Consider the following 22,166-nt stretch of genomic DNA (forward strand, 5'->3'; position numbering starts at 1 on the left):
GAACAATGAAGAATGGTTTGATGAATAATGCAAAAACCTAAGAAAGAATTTGAGAATCCTATCCAACCAAAAACATAGAGACGCAGAAAACCTGAGCCTACGCCTTCACTATGGTGAATCACTAAAACAATACAGAACTACACTACGGAAAAAGAAGGAACAGCACATCAGAAATCAGCTCAATGTAACTAAAGAATCCTTAGACTCTAACCACTTCTGGGAAAATTGGAAAACACTAAACAAACAACAACATGAAGAGTTATCTATCCAAAATAGAGATGTATCGATAAATCACTTCTCCAATCTTTTTGGCCCTATAACAAAGAACAAACAGCAAAAACATATACATGATCAAATACAAATCTTAGAATCAACTATTAAAGACTACCAGAACCCACTGGATTCTCAAATTACATTGAATGAACTACAGGACAAAATAAAACCCTCCAACCCAAAACGGCATGTGGTGTTGATGGTATCCTCAATGAAATTATAAAATATACAGACCGTCAAATTCCAATTGGCTATACTTAAACTCTTTAACATCATCCTAAGCTCTGGCATCTTACCCAATATTTGGAACCAAGGACTGATCACACCACTACTGTGGGATAACCTTGGGAAAATCCTCTGCATAATCATTAACAGCAGACATTTCCTCAGTAAAAACAATGTACTGTGCGAATGTCAAATTGGCTTTTTACCAAATTACCGTACGACAGACCACGTATTCTCCCTGCACACCCTAATTGACAAACAAACCGAAACAAAGGCAGTCTTCTCATGCTTTGTTGATTTCAAAAAAGCTTTTGACTCAATTTGGCATGAGGGTCTGCTATACAAATTGGTGGAAAGTGGTGTTGGGGAAAAACATATAACATTATAAAATGTACAGAAACATTGGCAAAAAAACACACAATTCTTTCCACAGCACCGTGGGGTGAGACAGGGATGCAGCTTAAGCCCCACCCTCTTCAACATATATATCAAGAATTGGCGAGGGCACTAGAATAGTCTGCAGCACCAAGCTTCACCCTACTAGAATCTGAAGTCAAATGTCTACTGTTTGCTGTTGATCTGGTGCTTCTGTCCCCAACCAAGGAGGTCCTACAGCAGCATCTAGATCTTGTGCACAGATTCTGTCAGACCTGGGCATTGACAGTAAATCTCAGTAAGACAAAAATAATGGTGTTCCAAAAAAGGTCCAGTTGCCAGGACCACAAATATAAATTCCATCTAAACATCAGCGCCACAGGCAACTTCTACAAAGCTGTGAATGATCTGAGAGACAAGTCAAGAAGGGCCTTCTATGCCATCAAAAGAAACAGAAAATTTGACATACCAATTACGATCTGGCTAAAAATACTTTAATCAGTTATAGAACCCATTACCCTTTACGGTTGAGGTCTGGGGTCCACTCACCAACCAAGAATTCACAAAATGGGACAAACACCGAATTGAGACTCTGCATGCAGAATTCTGCAAAATCATCCTCTGTGTACAACACCAAATAATGCATGCAGAGCAGAATTAGGCCGATACCCGCTAATTATCAAAATCCAGAAAAGAGACGTTAAATTCTACAACCACCTAAAAGGAAGCGATTCCAAAACCTTCAATAACAAAGCCATCACCTACAGAGAGATGAACCTGGAGAAGAGTCCCCTAAGCAAGCTGGTCCTGGGACTCTGTTCACAAACACAAACACAAACAGACCCCACAGAGCCCCAGGACAGCAACACAATTAGACCCAACCAAATCATGAGAAAACAAAAAGAAAACAAAAAGATAATTACTTGACATATTGGGAAAAAAATTCAAAAAAAACTGAGCAAACTAGAATGATATTTGGCACTAAACAGAGAGTACACAGTGGCAGAATACCTGACCACTGTGACTGACCCAAACTTAAGGAAAGCTTTGACTAAGTACAGACTCAGTGAGCATAGCCTTGCTATGTGTAATGTTTACTGTTAATTTTTATTGTTTATTTCACTTTTGTTTATTATCTACTTCACTTGCTTTGGCAACGTTAACATGTGTTTCCCATGCCAATAAGGCCCTTCAATTGAATAGAGAGAGAGAGAGAGAGAGAGAGAGAGAGAGCGAGAGAGAGAGAGAGAGAGACGAAAACAACAGGTCCGGGACAAGGTAGCACGTCCGGTGAACAGGTCAGGGTTCCATAGCCGTAGCATGACCAGTTGGACTAGGGACAGCCAGGAGTCATCAGGCCAGGTATTCCTGAGGCATGGTCCAAGGGCTCAGGTCCTCCGGGAGGGAGAGAGAGAGAATTAGAGGGAGCATACTTAAATTCACACAGGACACCAGATAAGACAGGATAATTACACCAGATATAACAGACTGTCCCTAGTCCCCCGGCACACAGATTATTGCAGCATAGATACTGGAGGCTGAGACGGGGGTGGGTATTGCCTCGTCTGACGATACCCCCGGACAGGGCCAACCAGGCAGGATATAAGCCTACCCACTTTGCCAAAGCACAGCCCCCACACCACTAGAGGGATATCAACAGACTACCAACTTACTACCCTGAGACAAGGCTGGGTATAGCCCACAAAGATCTCCCCCACCGCACGAGCCCGAGGGGGGCGCAAAACCGGACAGGAAGATACATCAGTGACTCAACCCACTCAAGTGACGCACCCCTCCTAGGGATGGAGGAGCACTAGTAAGCCAGTGACTCAGCCCCCGTAATAGGGTCAGAGGCATAGAATCCCATTGGAGAGAGAGGAGCCGGCCAGACAGAGATAGCAAGGGCGGTTAATGGGGATCCTAATCAAATTTGGTTGAAATGGAGATGTGAATCCAACATATCAATTAATTACTTGAAGACGATCTGGAATTAAAGCCAGAATCAGTGGCACTTGTGGAGCTGTCCAAGCAGAAGATGCGTTGACAACCAAACACCATTCAATATCACTTTTGCAATATGGTAAATAGCCTTATAACTTGTTAACAAATTATATGTTGGATTCACATCTCCATCTCAAACAAAAAATACAAATTAAAGAATAGGATTAAGCCAGTGGCTGATGGAACTATTCAAGCAGTAGATACATCTCCTTTACATGTTGATATTTGGCTGCATTGTCAATCAAACACAATTCAATATAACTTTTGTAAAACACTAAATAGCCTAATGTTAAGTGTCTTACAAACAAATGTAACAGTATTTATTCAACCTTAAAATGAGTAAGACATCCATGGCCACATATAAAGTTACTGTAACAATAAATGTATTCTTATTTAATCATACAAAGCATGCATGTTCAGGGTCACAGGCCTGTGGAAATCTTCACAATTGCTATAATAATCTGCACATAATCTCAAACAGCATTGATCACTTGCACCATGTACTGTAATCAGTGGCAACCCGTCATTCAGGGCAGAGGCCCACCTGTTTTGAGCCCCACCTGTTTAGCTAAAAGAAAATACATAGACTACCATTCAAAAGTTTGGGGTCACTTAGAAATGTCCTTGTTTTTGAAAGAAAAGCAAATTTTTTGTCGATTAAAATAGATCAGAAATACAGTGTAGACATTGTTGATGTTGTAAATGGCTATTTTAGCTGGAAATTGAAGATTTTTTATGGAATATCTACATAGGCGTACAGAGGCCCATTCTCAGCAACCATCACTCCTGTGTTCCAATGGCACATTGTGTTAGCTAATCCAAGTTTATCAATTAAAAGGCTAATTGACCATTAGAAAACACTTTTGCAATTATGTTAGCAGTCTGAGAGGCTTGATTGAGGGCTTGTAGGCCTGTTGTAAGGCAAGTCCTCACCAGACATCACCGGTGTGAAAGAAAGTACTCTTCACTGAGGAGTCGCGTTTTTGTCTCACCAGGGGTGGTGGTCGGATTCACGTTTATCGTCGAAGGAATAAGCGTTACACCGAGGCCTGTACTCTGGAGCGGAATCGATTTGGAGGTGGAGGGTCCGTCATGGTCTGGGGCGGTGTGTCACAGCATCATCGGACTGAGCTTGTTGTCATTGCAGGCAATCTCAATGCTGTGCGTTACAGGGAAGACATCCTCCTCCCTCATGTGGTACCCTTCCTGCAGGCTCATCCTGACATGACCCTCCAGCATGACAATGCCACCAGCCATACTGCTTTTTCTGTGTGTGATTTCCTGCAAGACAGGAATGTCAGTGTTCTGCCATGGCCAGTGAATAGCCCGGATCTCAATCCCATTGACCTGTTGGATCGGAGGGTGAGGGTTAGGGACATTCCCCCCAGAAATCTCTGGGAACTTGCAGGTGCCTTGGTGGAAGAGTGGGGTAACATCTCACAGCAAGAACTGGCAAATCTGGTGCAGTCCATGAGGAGGAAATGCACTGCAGTGCTTAATGCAGCTAGTGGCCACACCAGATACTGACTGTTACTTTTGATTTTGACCCCCCCTTTGTTCAGGGACAAATTATTCCATTATTGTTAGTCACATGTCTGTGGATCTTGTTCAGTTTATGTCTCAGTTGTTGAATCTTGTTCTGTTCATACAAATATTTACACATGTTAAGTTTGCTGAAAATAAGTACATCACTGGGGCCGAACTCCCTGCCAACCAGGACCTCTATGCCAGACGGTGTCAGAAGAAGGCCCTAAAAATTGTCAAAGACTCCAGCCACCCAAGTCATAGACTGTTTTCTCTGCTACCGCACTGCAAGTGTTACCGGAGCGCCAAGTCTGGGACCAAAAGGGACCCACAAGCCATAATACTCTTGAACAGCTAATCAAATGGCCACCTAGACTATTTGCATTGTCCCCCCCCACACTTCTACGCTGCTGCTACTCTCTGTTATTATCTATGCATAGTCACTTTAATAACTCTACCTGCATGTACGTATTACCTCAATTAACTTGACACCGGTGCCCCTGCACATTGACTCTGTACCGGTACCCCCTGTATATAGCTACGCTATTGTTATTTACTGCTGCTCTTTAATTATTTGTTATTTTCTTAAAATTGAATTGTTGGTTAAGGGCTTGTAAGTAAGCATTTCACTGTAAGGTCTACAGCTGTTGTATTCGGCGCATGTGACAAATAAAATGTGATTTGATTTGATTTGATTAGTGCGTATATTAATGGTGACATGTGCAACACCATTGCCCGCCCCTCCATATTTTATTAAAATAATTCAAATAAGCCAACTGGACTTTGCTTTTAAGTATTAGTTTCTAAAGAATTTCTAAATTTAACTGATGACACAGATTTTAACACAAGTATGTCACACCCTGATCTGTTTCACCTGTCTTTGTGTTGTCTCCACCCCCTTCCAGGTGTCGCCCATCTTCCCCATTATCCCCTGTGCATTTATACCTGTGCTCTCTGTTTGTCTGTCGCCAGTTCATCTTGTCTCGTCAAGGCTACCAGCGTGTTTTTCGTACTCCTGTGTTCTTGAGCCCCTGTTTTATAGTTATGCCTGCCACTCTGTACCTTACGGACTCTGCCTTGGACTACCGACCTCTGCCTGCCCTTGACCTGTCGTTTGCCTGCCACCTGTTTTATAATAAACGTCTGTTATTCGAACTGTCTGCATCTGGGTCTTATCCTGAGTCGTGACAACTTGTGTGAAACACTATGCCATAATCTTCTACCAGGGTAACTGGCACCTCCGGGAGCAGTTTCCCCGGGAACTTAAAACAAATGCCTCTTTTCTAAAAAAGTGTAGACTGTAGCCGTTTATTTCCCTTTATAGTTTATTTGCCTAAACATGACCTTCATCCACGTAATTTTTTTTAGCCAAAGTTGCTTTTTTTGTGTCAGCAATTAGACATTGTTCTCAGTACCCATTTATTTATTTTTTGTCATTTACCAAATTGTATTTAAAATTTCCCCATTTTTTTTAAATAAAGATAAAATACTGCCAAATAGAGTCAGAAATAAAAAAGTATTGTGATATTATATTTTGGCAATGTCGCCCAGTCCTAGTTATAACTATATATGGACGATACCCTAATTAGATAGTCTAAAATCGTTTTACATGATGCTATGTTTCAAAGTTTGGCAACTTCGGAAATAATATGGCACATCAATATTGGCAGAGCATTGCAGTAATGTTTTCAGAGCCACTTCCATTGTCATGGAAGTATGTTCTTAGAACATTATTGGAACATCATGTCATAACATTACAGAATAACTTCATTAGCTTCTCGCAAAATTATTTAGTGTAGAGGTGAATAAACTGTAAGTTATAAAAGCAAAGAGAGTCGCACACTCCATATGTATAACCTCCCAGTAATTTAACATTTCGCCATCACTGTGCCTTCTTCACACTATAACAACTTCATGAGAGTCTAGTGGGAATGTTCTCTTCATGTTGTTTTAGGTATTTATAATGACTTCTCCATTAACAGCTGCACTAAGTTTCTTTTAGTTTTTTGACCAAATTTGTATTTATTTGTAATTTTTTCATTGGGGGGTTAAATGTTTATCATTTCATATTCCGTTCATATATTTTCAATTCATTATTTTACACATTGTACCTATGGGCTGCCACTCAAGAAGAAACATTTTAAAGAAAAAAACATTACAAAAGGTACATAACTACAAAGTATCGGTACATAACTACAAAATATTTTAGAGTTTAAGTAATAATACATTCTGTATATACAGGAAAAGAAAAGAAAAAATAAATGATGGCCAATTTCATAGTAAAACATTTCCTTGGTGTGTGAACAAATGTGAACAAATGTAAAATATATACATTGATGGTTCGGATTATGGGATGCTAAGGTTATGTTTTTCCATATTCTTTTCCAGTTAAAGGGTTATTCAGATTCACTTAGTTCCGTAGACCATACTTTTGTATTGGCTACATCTGAATATGAGCTTTCCAAAAGTTGTTTATATACTATAGAGATTTGTCCTTTTGGTAGCCCAGATCATTTATTTATAAATCCCATCATTGGATGGTTCGGTATTTGGGTTTCCCGAGATACTCCATAGGCCACCATAGCTGACCGAAGTTGTAAATATAGAAAGAAGGAGATGCCTGGAAATGTGTATGTGTTTTTCAAATCTTGGACTGTTCTCAAACCATTATGTGCCAAATAGAAATTGTATGAGCAACGATAGGAATAAAGCGTAGTTTACATTGTTTAAGGGATATATCAGTGAACCAATTTAGGATGGGGCGAAATGTCAGTGCCTGGAAATACAATTTAAAGTTTGGTACGTATAGTCCTCCTACGTCTTTCCCTCTTTGTAAATTTGTAAATGTTTTATTTTTATCCTGGATCGCTTACCTTGCCATATACATTTTGAAACCACACTATGAATTGTATCCCAATAGCCAGAAGGGGAGACATGGGAAGCATTGACCTACAGAAATTCAGCCGTGGCAATATATTCATTTTGACAATAGATATTCTGCCAGTGAAAGCAATTGGGATGTTAATCTATCTACTGTGGTTGGATTGAATTGATTTGAGCATTCTGTTAAAGTTTCTGGCAATTGTTTTATGACAGGCAGGAAATATATCTACTTCCAAATATTTAAAATTCGAATGATTGGGGCAGATTTTTCAGAACCTATTCAATTGAATCCAGACATAATTGCTGAAGTTTGTTCAGGGATGTTTTTGGAACATCATGTCATAATATCACACTATAACTTTATGAGATCATTGTAGGAATATTCCCTGCTTGTTGTTTTGAATAACATTTCCATCAAAATCAGCAGAACGTTCCGGTAATATTTCCACACAACCACTATTTCATCCACATTTTGTTGCACCAGTAAGTTCTGAGAACATTACCGCAATGTTGTGTTATTATATTCCCTGGCAACCTAATGTGAACCTTAGGGGAATCTTCTGTGGTAGTTTTAACAGATGTTGTGCAGAACAATTTAGTGAATGTTAGGAGCACATTCCAATAATATTTAATTTGAAACATTTTCTTATAAAAAATATTAGATGATAAAAAATGTTTGTGGGATGTTATCATCCTAATGTTAGCTAGAACTTAATAAGAATGTTATTTAATGTCCTGGGAATGTTCCCAGTTTGCTGGGTAGTCCTCTCTCTACAGTATCAAACACTTGATGATGAGGCAGAGACCAAGGAACATGATGACACACAGACAGGAGAAGTGAAGTGACAGGATGACTAGTATATCCCCTAGCAGGCTGTTGTCCCTGGGTCGGGGCATGGGAGGGAGCGGTGGCATCTGGGGCATCTCGCAGTAGACCCCCGTCCAGCCCTGGTAGCACTGGCAGGTAAACTTGTGCTTCATGTCCAGGATGTCGTGGTTGTTAAGATGGCCGCTCACGTGGAAGTGGGGCCCCCGGTGGCCCAGGTTGCGGCGAATGTGGAAGAAGCGGGGGTTGAGGTGGAGGTAGGCCCCTGAGTCGAGGCTCTTCCTCACACACTTGCCGTTCTTCTTGCACAGGGCTTTGCTGCACAGCTTGGCGGCTGAGGTGACGTTGATGACATAGTGGCCTAAAGGGCCATCAATATACTTCTTCACGGTCAGGCAGTTTCTCTGGAGGTGCACATAGACAGGCAGAGGCACAAATACAATGTGATGCACAGCATAAATACACAGCATAAGTATAGGTGTCTGTGAAAGTATAGCTAAAAATAGGCCTGCAGTTCACTGGGAATAATAGTTATGTTGAATGAACCTTCCTTATGTCACCCACAGTATGTTCATTTACTTCATGCACTAACTATCCCTTGACTTGCTTCTCTTTTTTTCTCTCCATTTTATTTCTTCTAAAACTGGAATGGAGGGAATCAAGGCTTGAAATGTTCAATCTAATACACAGGATGAGCTTGGTAAAACATATTGGGTCAATTGCAACCAACATGCAGAACTTAAAGTGCAGCTGCAGGTTAGCGCTGGATTTCCTAGAATGCTACTAATGAGAGACTACATGCACCAGCGTGTTAAAACAAACTTGCTTGCAACCGAAAACCGACAAGAATAAACCAGCAGATCAGTTCATCTCCCATTGTTACTGTGTCAAACGAGTTAGATACCAGACAGCTTTGTCTAGGTTCTCAACTCCTGGCCCCAATGAAATAGCAACCAATCACCGGCTGACAAAATGTAATGACCGCCACAGCCCTAATCAGGAACATTGAAAATAGCACGGCTAGTAATTAATCCAAAATAATTATTGTAAGAATATAGATCCAGTGAATTGTAAGAAACTCTAGAGGAGTATAGTGCATTACAGCACAGTAGAGTACAGTACAGTAGAATATATTTCAGTACAGTACAGTACAGTAGAGTACAGTTGAGTACAGTACAGTAGAGTACCATACTGTACTGTACTTTACTGTACTCCACTGTACTGTACTGAACTATACTCTACTTTCCTGTACTGTACTGTACTGAACTTTACTCTACTCGAGTTTAGTGTACAGTAGAGTACAGTAAAGTACAATACAGTACATTATAGACTTCTATGGTTGGATCACATTAGAATATCAATTGTGATTTGATACCTTGATAAGACTATCATTTTATGAACATGATTAGTTGAAATCACGTGTTTCCAGGCAGGAAAAAAACGGTGCCCCACTCAGATCCGGGATTAATAAATAAAAACAATCATATCGCACACAGTTTTCTGTGTAATTTCTTTACCTGAGTTCGAGCATATTCTGAGGAGCCCCAAAGTACCACTCCTGACGCCCCAAGAGCTGCACTCTCTCCGATAGTGTGCACCAGGTCACTCTAGGAGAGACATAAGAAAAGATGTAACACTGCAAACACAGTCTCCCCTTCAGGTCAAAGTGAGGTGAATACTTGACCTGTTCCAGTGATCAATGTTGACTGGTACACTCTCATGTTTTACCCCCTGAAACTCAAAATAGAGATCATGGCCCAATCCAGAATAAGCCCTATATCACCTCTCTATATGTACTTTAATACACCTGAAAGGTTAAAATACTGTAGGTAAGCAATATTCCATCCAGGCAATCAGAGGGCAAGGTAGAAATGCTGTAACTATCCAGTTATTTCAGATCTACTCAAATGCCTATAGGGGTTAAGGGCTAGGGGATGTTTCTGGATTGAGCCCATGTGTTGTAAATCAATGAAAGGTCCTGTGAGATTTCATAACTGAGACTAAGCATTCCACTCATCACTCTGTGACAGTTCCAGAAGCTTCTCGGAGATTAATAGCTTTTTATCCACCACAATGACTAGGGGGCAGAACATGGCGGGAGACAAGACAAGTGACTTAACAGAAAAATGCAGAGGTTAGGTAGTTTATCACAATGACTGAAAGGAAATAAAAACCTTGCACAAATTATAAAAAGCGCTAACTTATGTGTTAAAAAGCGCAAAAGAATGTGTTGGAATATTTATCACTGTCCCAACTATTATTTTCACTCTTGAACCAACAGCAACAGCAACAGCAGTTATCAGTTGCCCAACATCACCATCTATTAGTAATCCTTCTCACCTCTGAGAGGACCGTGAAGGTGTAGGCATAGAAGGGTCTAGAGTACACAAACACAGGCAGCGTGAAGTCGGTGCGTGCGATGGAGGCAATTCTCATGGCCTCTTTGACGCGGTAGTGGACAAACTTGACGGTGTTGGCCGAGGACTTGAGTTCGTAGTCTAGGTACACGGAGGGGTAGAGAGCTGTGCTCTCCCTCCAAAGCCACATGAGATGGTCATTACGGACATGCTCCACATTGGGGCATTCACCTGTGTAGCGATGCGGGTGCGTCTTGTAGCCATAGTTGTAGCAGTCGGGGAACAAGTAGAAGCCCCAGAGGCCGTCAGGTCGTCGACTTTCGGCCAACAGTAGAGTATTGTTCATAAAGGCCTGTCCGGCCCTCTCAAAGGCCTCCTTGGCCTCATTCTCCACCTTGCTCTCAGGCCAATCTGGATGGAGCTTCCGGATCTGCTCCTTGGACTTGTTGCGGTAGATGTCCTTCGAGCCCCAGTTGCGCACCCACTGGGGCCTCCAGTTCTCCCAGTCAATGACACCCAGGCCTCGGAAGTCCTTGTGAGGGATGAGCTTGTCGATGTCGGCCCTGGCCTTGCTCAGGTGCTTGGACAGGCTCTGGTTCTGGGGCAGGCCCCCGTTGATGGGGTTCCCAGAGCTGGCGTAGTAAGGATAATAGCCCAGGTGGCTATGGTAGAAGATGGTGACATTAGGCCCGCTAAGGGTCTCGTTGAGGTTGGCCACGATGTCAAAGACGCTGAGGTCCAGGTCCACCTTGAAGCGAAGGCGGCAGGACTCTGTGGGGGCGTTCCACACTACGATGAACGGCCGATGAGGGATAAGAGGAGCCTGGGCCTGCTTCATCTGCTCACCACCGGCCCCTTCTCTGACCCCAATCCACAACACTACCACCAGCAGACAGCGGCCAATCAGCGTCATCGCCCTAGACTCTTTGTCGTCCTATCCCAACATGAAAAGGAAAAAGAACAGGATAGAAATCACCACATCTTTTTGCGGAAAAAAGTAAACACATCATGGGCTTCAGTAGGCAGGGATAATCAAGGCTAGAGAGGACATGTGAGTGAGGGTCAATGAGCTGCACTGCTCTAGATTGCACACACTGTACAATGGTCCTCTATTCTTCTCAGAGAAAGGTGCCATTTGACTGGATGTGCTCCTGTCAAGATCTATCAAGTCTGCCGGGCTTAGTTTGTCATATTTCCCTAACAAAGACGTTTTGAGTTGGCCTTCGTTAATGTGACCACGATGTAGATATTTACAAATCAGAGTGGGCCTTAATTAGAACTGTTGTGTCTGTTGTTTTGACAATGATTCCCATCCATCACCAGGCATGCACAGCAACACACACACACACACACACACACACACACACACACACACACACACACACACACACACACACACACACACACACACACACACACACACACACACACACACACACACACACACACACACGCTCACTCTTTTCAGGATAACTCTTTCCAGCTTCTTGTGTAAGACTGTGTGTGGAATTGCAATTAGTGCCTTTTTTTCCGAGTCCAGGGAGAGAAACCATGACCCCACTCTCAGAATACATGGCCACTGACGTTGTCTTCAATAGAGACATGGAAAATCGGCCGTAATTTTCATCTACCGCTGATGGGATTGCGATTGCTTCATTTATTTAATAATTCCTTCACTTCTAGGAGAGCATCCTTGTCTGTATACTGTATATGCAATAGGTACATTGTATGGTGTAATGATAATAATCAAGATAGATTTCAGTATCTTTTTGACCAATATCTGATTCTGGGAAGTTTTTTAACCTGTTTAAAACCAGAAAGAACAATATGGTTGTTTTTGTTTTTGTTGTTCTTATTATGCGGGGCCAACAACTGTGCATTCCGTAGAATTCCTGAATATAACATTTACATTTGTAGTTAGAACTGAAGAGGAAAAGGCTTCGACTGCGAGTCCTGTGCCATGCTTTGTCAGTCAAACTGTACAGTAATCCTTGCCCAAGACAAACAGTCCGTGGTGAAGTTTCTCAGGCCGTCCTCAAACCACAACTAGTCACAGTGCCTCCAGGAACACCACTCGCCCTGGCCACTAAAAAGACCCCCCAAAAAACAATGTCTGAGCTCAAACAGACAAAAGACTCCACATTTGATGTCATGTTTTTCCTCAAAAAGACAACTGAACTCAAACCGGAGCCAAGTCTCCTGACTGGGCTGATTGACTCCAGATGAACGTACCAGCGGTGAACTTTAAGAATGGAAGCTAACCCTCTCTCAAACCTTCAATGAGCTGACAAGTAAATGATCCTAATCAGTCAATCTACAAATGTTATATTATAAATGATCCTTTATTAGTGTGATTACTTAGTAATACTGACAGTTGTGTCTTGTGTCATCGCTAGCTTGCAGTTCTTAGAACTGTTCATAGAACTTTCATACTTTGACATATGAACTGTCATTTTGTTAACCATGCATTGTAATTCATCAAACATTTTATTTTCCTTCCCATAAAATGCCGGGAGCAGCTAAAATGAAATAAGTCCCTTGCCGATAGTTCGTGGTAGGAAAAATAAATATATCTTTGGCATTATCATCGTCATGTATGTATGTGCAATTGGCATAAATATGTTGGTCATCAATATACACTGAGTGTACAAAACATCAGGAACACCTTTCCATGATATAGACTGACCAGGTGAATCCAGTTGAAAGCTACAATCCCTTATTTATGTCACTTGTTAAATCCACTTCAGTCAGTGTAGATCAATGGTTCCCAAACTTTTTATAGTCACGTATCCCTTCAAACATTCAACTGCCAGCTGTGTACCCCCTCTAGCACCAGGGTCAGCGCACTCTCAAATGTTTTTTTTTTTGCCATCATCGTAAGCCTGCCACACACACACTATACGACACATTTATTAAACATAAGAATGAGTGTGAGTTTTTGTTACAACCTGGCTCGTGGGAAGTGACAAAAGCTCTTATAGGACCAGGGTACAAATAATAATATAATTATTATCAATAATTCTTCTCTTTATTTAGCCATCTTACATATACAACTTTATTTGTTCATCAAAAATGGTGAATAACTCACCACGGGTTAATGAGAAGGGTATGCTTGAAAGGATGAACATAACTCTACAATGTTGGGTTGTATTGGAGAGAGTCTCAGTCTTAAATCATTTTCCACACACAGTCTGTGCCTGTATTTAGTTTTCATGCTAGTGAGGGCCGAGAATCCACTCTCACATAGGTACGTGGTGGCAAAGGGCATCAGAGTCTTAACGCGATTTGCCAAGACAGGATGCTCTGAGCGCAGCCCAATCCAGAAATCTGTCAGTGGCTTCTAATTAAATAAAATTTTCACAGAACCGCTTGTTGCAATTTCGACGAGACTCTCTTGTTCAGATATCGGTAAGTGGACTGGAGGTATGGCATGAATGGGATAACTAATCCAGTTGTTTGTGTCATCTGTTTCGGGAAAATACCTGCGTAATTGCGCATCCAACTCACTCAGGTGCTTCGCTATATCACATTTGACATTGTCCGTAAGCTTGAGTTCATTTGCACACAAAAAAATAATACAATGATGGAAAGACCTGTGTGTTGCCCTTGTTAATGCAGACAGAGAAGAGCTCCAACTTCTTAATCATAGCCTCAATTTTGTCCCGCATATTGAATATAGTTGCGGAGAGTCCCTGTAATCCTAGATTCAGATCATTCAGGCGAGAAAAAACATCACCCAGATAGGTCAGTCATGCAAGAGGTCTGACAAGTGAAAATTATGGTCAGTAAAGAAAACTTTAAGCTCGTCTCTCAATTTTAAAAAAACGTGTCAATACTTTAACCAGCACACTTCTGTATGTTGTAAAAGCGTTACATGGTCGCTGCCGATATCATTGCATAGTGCAGAAAATACACGAGAGTTCAGGGGCCTTTCTTTAACAAAGTTAACCATTTTCACTGTAGTATCCAAAACATCTTTCAAGCTGTCAGGCATTCCTTTGGCAACAAGAGCCTCTTGGTGGATGCTGCGGTGTACCCAAGTGGTGTCAGAAGCAACTGCTTGCACACACTTTACCACTCCACTATGTCTCCATGTCATGGCTTTTGCGCCATCAGTAGAGATACCAACACATCTTGACCACCAAAGTCCATTTGAAGTCACAAAGCTGTCCAGTACTTAAAAAATATCCTCTCCTGTTGTTCTGGTTTCCAGTGGTTTGCAAAAGAGGATGTCTTCCTTAATTGATCCCCCATAAACGTAACGGACATATACCAGTAGCTGTGCCAGGCCCACCATGTCTGTTGACTCATCCAGCTGTAACGCAAATAATTCACTGGCTTGTATGTGAAGCAGTAATTGTTTCTGTAACGCTTGATGTAGTGGGTGTGGAGTCAGGCGCAAGAAACAAGAGTGTTTGCTATCGGGCTTTAATGAATGCACCGTCAAAAGAATATACACCCAAGAACAACAACAGGGTGTAATAAAAAAAAACACAAGGATCCAAAAACACGTACCACTACACGAAACACAGTGAACAACAGAAATAAGCCCGCACACAGAACAGGTGGGGAAACGGGCTTAAATACCCAACTAAACACTAATGAGACACAGGTGAAACCAATAAAGACAAAACCAACAGAAAAGGAAAAAGGGATCGGTGGCAGCTAGTAGGCCGGTGACGACGACCGCCGAGCGCCACCCGAACAGGGAGAGGAGTCACCCTCGGCAGGAATCGTGACAGTTTCAAAACATCTCCTGCCATTTCACAGATGTGTGGTGAAACAGTGTTGTTTGATGAAGGCATTGTCTGTATAGTTTTTTTTGGCCTTTTCCCTCAGCATTGTCTCAGCCATATCCGCGGCAGCAGGAAGGATTAAGTCCTCCACAATAGTTTGGGGCTTGCCTGTCCTAGCCACTCGGTAGCTCACCATATAAGACGCTTCTAGCCCCTTCTTATTAATGGTAACTGTTGCTTTTATACGTCTTACTACTCGAAAGTCGTCTTAATTCTTGCTCAAAAAACTCCTGTAGCTTATTTTTCAAGTTGGCATGTTTTGTTTCTAAATGTCTACGCAAGAGTGAAGGTTTCATCGAGTTGTGAGATAGTACTTTTGCACATATAACACACTGTGGCTGAGGAAAGGCACTACTCCCAATATAAGTGAACCCCAAACCAATGTAGTTCTCATCATATTTGTGCCTCTTCGATGGTCTGTTATTCGGTGCTTTCCCGGGAAAGGGGGCAGTAGCCCTTCGGCTGCATCAGATTCACAACTGTCAGTGTCCATGTTAGCTGGGCTAACAACAATTGTAGAACTACTGATGCTAGCATTGGATGTGCTCGTAGAAGCAGAACAACTTGTGTCGTCGACAGGTGCAGGTGTTTGTCTAAGTAGGTGCAGGTGTTTGTCTAAGTAAGACCCGCGTACATAGAGACACATACCAGCTCTACTGGTAGTACTGCTGGTAGTAGCAGTACTACCAGTAGAGCTGGTATGTGTCTCTATGTACGCGGGCCTTACTTTTTTTTAACCATTTATACATTTTCGAGCAAACGGAACGAACAGCAGCTACGTTTGGCTACATACAGACCGTTAGTGGAATTCCTGCGAGAGAGTAGCGGTTAATGTGATTGGATGTTGTCACGTCCTGGCCAGTATAAGGGTTAATTGTTATTGTAGTTTGCTCAGGACGTGGCAGAGGGTATTTGGTTTATGTGGTTCGGGGTGGTGTTTTTTCTAAAAGGGGCATTTGATTTAAGTATTCCCGGGGTTGTTGGGCACTGTTCCTTGTTTACGTATTTCTATGTTGATCTAGTTAGTTGTATGTCTATGTTTGGTTAATTGGGGTGGACTACCAATTGAAGGCAGCTGTGTGGTGTTGCCTTTGATTGGAAGTCCTATATTAGTTGGGTGTGTTTGTTTGTGTAATTGTGGGAGATTGTTTCTTGTTTTGCCGAGTGAGCCTTTCAAGACTGTTTCGTTGTTCGTAAGTTCGTTTCGTTGTTTTGGTGTTCACTTAGTTTGTAAATAAATACACAAGATGAGCATCAACAATCCTGCTGCGTTTTGGTCCTCCATTACCAACGACAACCGTGACATGTTAATTATTTGACTAGGTTACCTGTATTTGACATTGTGTTGTTATTTCGCTGAACACTAGATGGTTTAATTTTATTTTTGGCAGTGAAACGAGGCTACTCAGGTGAGAAAAATACCTCACCCAAATCTATAGCCCCGTTGGAAAATATAAATGGATTGTTTGAAAATCTGAAGAAAAAAAACAAAAGCCTTGAGACAGTTGACACATGGATTGTGTGTGTACCAAAATTGGAGTCAACATGGGCCAGCATCCCTGTGGAACGCTTTCAACACCATGCCCTGATGAATTGATGCTGTTCTGATTGCAAAAGGGGGTGCAACTCAATATTAGGAAGTTGGTGTCCCTAATGTTTTGTACACTCAGAGTATGTTGGTCTATATAACTATGGAGACCCAGTTCATATGTGTTTACAGTTCTCTTTAATCACATTGGTACTATTTTCACAACTATGTGGTACATTTTCTAAACTCGGTACAAAAATTCCAAACTGGTAACACTTGTAACACAACCAGTCTTACAATCAAAAACTTTCATTGTTCATTCATTTTGTTTGTAGACATATTTCACCACACAACCATTGATCCAAAATATAATGAGTACATTGGTTTAATCACCAAAATACAACATAATGATATCTTCTCAATTTAGCTCTTTTAACCCTTTACACTCATACAAATGTACGGGTTGAAAATTGAAGATTTGGGCACTGATAAGCACTTAAATTGGAACGCAGTGGCTGTATAGCAACATGCTATACATGATGTCAGATCTCAAGCTTTGCACTTCACGCGACAAGAAGTTGCCAACATCCCTCCCACTAAGTGGGCAACTTTTGCTAATGCTTTGTTGTCTGAGTGAGGGAAATGTACTACTGTTGAGGATTATAATTAATACTGCTTTGATGACATACTATCAAGCCAAACACCTGTGAGTCCAAATGTGCACTTCACATTTCCACATCATAAAACTCATGTCATAAACAGTGTCAACATTTTTGAATAAGCCCATATTTGTCTATTGTGAAGAAAATTCGCAGCACAACATGCACTTGAATGCACTCATGACTTCTTTCTATGCTCACCAAAATTACTATCTGTTTCTCTGAATGACTTTGAGAAAGCCTAACATTGTAAGATATACAGTATTGTGGCAAAAGAACAAGCTTTCAAATGATGCCCAAATTGCGGGGATTCAGGATTGCGTTCCAAACAAAATAACTACAAGTGTGCTTGCTCTAGTTCCTCAACGACACAGCTAGGAGAGCTCAAAAAAGCACCTTATAGTTGAATACTCTTCTTTGTCATAAAAGTGCATTGAAATTACTTAGGAACTGTGCTTACTTTGGAGAGCTGTGCGGCCACTTGGAGACAGAAGTTAGTCCTGACTCAAACCCTTGTGATTTTGTTGTCTTGCACCTACCCCATATTTTCCAGGAATATCCTTTTCATGTTGCTGGATGTATCCAGAGTATTTTCATATTTTGTTATCAAAAAATGTGGCTAAAAGTACAGTAATTGTAAAATTCACATAAAATCAATCATATAATATTTGGATTCAGTTTTGTGTCAGGTGAATTACAGTACATTGCACTGCTTTCACAATAGGCTACACACTTGCACTACCTTTCAAGAAAATCTAATTTCCATAATTTCTATCCCATGTGTGACCAAAGGTATGTTCATTGAAGACATCTTTCATAATTATTGATGCAAAATATAAATGTATTGTTCAGATATAATTGTACTGTAATCAAATTAAATAAATGAAAGATACATAACATTTAGCAGGCACTAGTTTGCATCAAGCCTGTCTTGAGCATTTGGCCAGAGGTTCTCATCCACACAGTAAATGTCCTCATTGTTCATGCACCTGGAGAAAATCTTTTGGCATGGCGAATCCTACTGACATACAGTAGGTCTGGATTGATGTCATTGCATGCCTCATCCATGTCCTGAAGGAGGTTGGCATGCTCAAGGGGATGGCATCCATACACCTTCCACCTGTATTATAATCATGTATTGTATTTTACAGTATTGTATTAAACGTATGTCTTGTAGTGGTCTTGTGTGGCTCAGTTAGTTAGAGCATGGTACTAGCAACACCAGAGTTGTGTGGTTGATTCCCACTGGGGTTACATACAGTATGAAAATACGTGGACTCACTGTTGTCACTTTGGATAAAAGCGCCTGCTATGTAAATGGAATATACTACTGTTTTACAGTACTGTTTGGCCAATGCCGTTTTAATAAAGCAGTATAAAAAAAACATCAACAAAAAGACCCCAGCAACTTCATTTTGGATACATGTTTACTGTTTAGGGGATGCATTTGTTACATACAGATACATCTCTGTTTTTTGTCAATATCTGTTTTTTGTAGTAAAAGTAAAATCATAATAGTACATATCATAATGTATATGTTCATACTACACAAACATACATTTTAATTATGTCGTTCTCAAGATCTGTACTAGACAAACCAGTTTAAAATCTATAGGTTTACCAAACGGTTAAGTGATTATCAATTAAGAGCTGTCGGATTAAGTAATAGTTCAATGAATTTTAACAAATGAGAAGACAATCAAATTAAAAGTAATGTGAGCATTGCATTGTGAAAAGCAATTGCTTATTTGAACATGTATTGCAATGTGAAACATGTATTTCTAGATGAAACACTAACTTTGGTGATAAAGGGAATGTATCATTTTGTGAGTTGTCAATTGAAAATGTGGTTAAAGTTTTTGAAACAACTGTCTTTTTGATGATCTCTTTTGAGTTTTGTACTAAGCTTTGTGAAAATGTACCACATACATGTGAAAATTTGCACCAAAGCCATTGGAAAAAACTCTAATTTACAGGCTGTTCATGTAATTTGGAAAGTATGAGACCAACCTTGGAACTAAACGGCCCATCTTTATGTACCATGGATCTTTTTGTTAATGTCTGAGTGAATGTGCATTTGAGGGAGCTAAGATGGCGTGAGGCTAAATGTTGAAAAGAATGAGTGTGGAAATAAAAGTAAACATGTGGAGACACTAATCTGCTTAGCAGTGCCGGGCAGAACAGATGAGTCAGACTCTTTCTCTGCATCCTTTGTATCCACCGCTACTCAGCATCCAGCGAGATGTGTTTATTGATGCTATCCCTGTGATCTGCACATCATATGGAAGGTCTTTCACTTTTCAAATGTGTGTACGCATGTCTAGCTGTGTCTGTGTCTGTGTATCTATCTGTGCAATCTTGTGTCTGACAACTGTGATGAAACAGATTGGTCTTTGATGAAAGCAGGCTATTATTGGCCTGTCATACTGTAGACTTGATGCACTTGTCACTTTTCCAATTCTTATTAACACTAGAACAAACTGTGCTCCAATAACCCCTCCCTAAATAATTTACACATGCACGCACACATGCACACACACACATACACACCACCACCCATGAACGAATGGGCTGTTCTGAAGCCATGATCATGTTCACATTTAGCTGTCTTCACATCTTGCGGTCTTTCTCTGAACCCTTCAGTTTGGTGAATATAATTTCCATATGTGATGGTGGTTTTATTAATATTCCCTGCCAGTTCATCTACTGTGGCACCATACTTTTGGTTCAACATGTCATCTCTGAGTTTCAATCTTAATGACCCTGCAAGTCTTAAAAATTATCACTATCAGCTACTACTGAGTAAAATATTTCTCTCCTCAATTATATGAATGGCTTTTGAAACTAATTGCTATAGAAGTTAAACAGTTTTATGATAGAAATACATTTGATCTGAGCCCTTAGATCTAATACTATGAGGAAGATTTATGATCTAAAGCAGGGCTGCTCAACCCTCTTCCTGGAAAGCTACCGTCCTGTAGGTTTTCGCTCCAACCCTAATCTAGTGCACCTGATTCTAATAATTAGCTGCTTGATAAGCTGAATAAGGTTAGTTACAACTGGGGTTGGATTGAAAACCTACTGGAGTGTAGCTCTCCAGGAACAAGGTTGGCGAGCCCTGATCTAAAGTCTCACATACCTCTTTCAAAGCTCCTACTGATCTAGTCTTGTCCCATTGATCCTGAGGAACCAGTCCAGGTCTTCTTGAAACGATAAGGGTTCAACAATGCTTTCTTCTCTCCTATATGCCCCTCTAACTGGGTTTTTGGGGACCAGCAGTGCCCTTTACTTTGGATCTCCCCTGGGACCCTTGGTGTCTGTGGGGCCAGCGATGCCCCTTTTTTGTTGGCTTGGCTCCTCCTCACTGACCTGACTAACTCAGGCAGTGGAGATGGGTGCACCGCTCTTGCCAGAGAGGGAACCCGTCTCTGCCAGTCACTCTCACTCTACTATCTCTTCTCAAATGGAGGATTTCCACAGAAGAGTGTTACCTTTAAAACATGAAAACAGATCACATGTATAATGGACTTTATTAAGTAGACCATGGCCAAAGTTCAATAGAAATCTGTCACATTGAAACAAAGCAATTTTTCCCACTGTCAAATACAATCACAGAAGGGTTTTGGGTACTCTTCAGTGGTGTAAAGTACTTAATTAAAAATACTAATAAGTATGAGTTAAGTAGTTTTTTGGGGTATCTGTACATTACTTTACTACTTATATTTTTGACTACATTTACTTTTACTTCACTACATTCCTAAAGAAAATAATGTACTTTTTACTCCCATACACTTCCCTGACACACAAAAGTTACATTTTGAATGCTTAGCGGGACAGAAATATTGTCCAATTCACACCCTTTTCCCTGGTCATCCCTACTGCCTCTAATCTGGCAAACTAACTAAACACAAATGCTTCCTTTGTAAATGATGTCAGAGTGTTGGATTGTGCCATGGCTATCCGTAAATAAAATAAAAACAAGAAAATAGTGCTGTTTGCTTTATATAAATAATTTGAAATGATTTATATTTTTACTTTCGATACTTAACTATATTTGAGTAATTACATTCTAATACTTAAGTATATGTAAAACAAAATACTTTTAGACTTTTACTCAAGTTGTATTTTAATGGATGACTTTCACTTTTACTTGAGTCATTTTCTATTGAGGTATCTTTACTTTTACTCAAGTATGACAATTGGGTACTTTTTCCACCACTGGTACTGTTAAAAGTCACAACTACATCTACGAGGTGGCTAAGGTGCATATGGATAAGATGTAACATGGAGTTTCATATTTGACCGACTGGCTCAAATCGGTCTTATGTAGCAAAAATTCAAATTGTGTTTTTTACGTTGGATAAAAGTAGCGATTCAGAGCTACAAAATGGTATATCATACACTACAGTTAAGGAACAATGGGAAAGTCATTTTGCTTTGAAAGTTAAATTTGTATACTCACTTTTGACAAAATTGCCTTTCAATGTTTTGGTACTACTATTGGAGAGCCCTCTTTGTCTACACCCAATCAGCATCGTTCACACCCTCTTAAGCTTTAGCCCCACCCATCTCTTTAAGGGTTGATCCGAATGTACTAACAACAGCAGTCAAGCACCCAAGCTAATTGCTAGCTACTTCCAGACATCTAAATGAGAGAGAACAGCTCACTGAACATGACTTGCCCTAGTAGAGCTGGTTAGGCTGTTATGTTATCCAGAG

General features: G+C 40.7%; 1 protein-coding gene across 1 annotated transcript; it reads right to left on the bottom strand.

Annotated features, from left to right (window-relative positions):
- Window positions 1–4,103: 4,103 nt before the first annotated feature.
- On the bottom strand, window positions 4,104–20,878 carry LOC106561028 (hyaluronidase). Its single transcript, XM_014124585.3, has 4 exons — window positions 20,587–20,878; window positions 10,448–11,398; window positions 9,625–9,714; window positions 4,104–8,511 (listed from the first exon to the last, which is right to left on the bottom strand). Exons 2-4 carry the CDS (start codon window positions 11,375–11,377, stop codon window positions 8,053–8,055), a joined length of 1,479 nt encoding a protein of 492 aa, XP_013980060.1. The 5' UTR covers window positions 11,378–11,398; window positions 20,587–20,878; the 3' UTR covers window positions 4,104–8,052.
- Window positions 20,879–22,166: the final 1,288 nt, after the last annotated feature.

This window comes from Salmo salar, chromosome 10 (assembly GCF_965601325.2).
Source record: "Salmo salar chromosome 10, fSalSal1, whole genome shotgun sequence".
Lineage (NCBI taxonomy): Eukaryota > Metazoa > Chordata > Actinopteri > Salmoniformes > Salmonidae > Salmo > Salmo salar.

What these genes read in the sequence shown, in the direction of transcription:
- LOC106561028 (XM_014124585.3), bottom strand. Translation starts at nt 11,377, where the DNA reads ATGACGCTGATTGGCCGCTGTCTGCTGGTGGTAGTGTTGTGGATTGGG. An exon ending in CCTTCACGGTCCTCTCAGAG is followed by an intron (nt 9,715 to 10,447) that starts GTGAGAAGGATT and finishes TGTCTCTCCTAG; the next exon opens with AGTGACCTGGTGCACACTAT. An exon ending in CAGAATATGCTCGAACTCAG is followed by an intron (nt 8,512 to 9,624) that starts GTAAAGAAATTA and finishes GTGCACCTCCAG; the next exon opens with AGAAACTGCCTGACCGTGAA.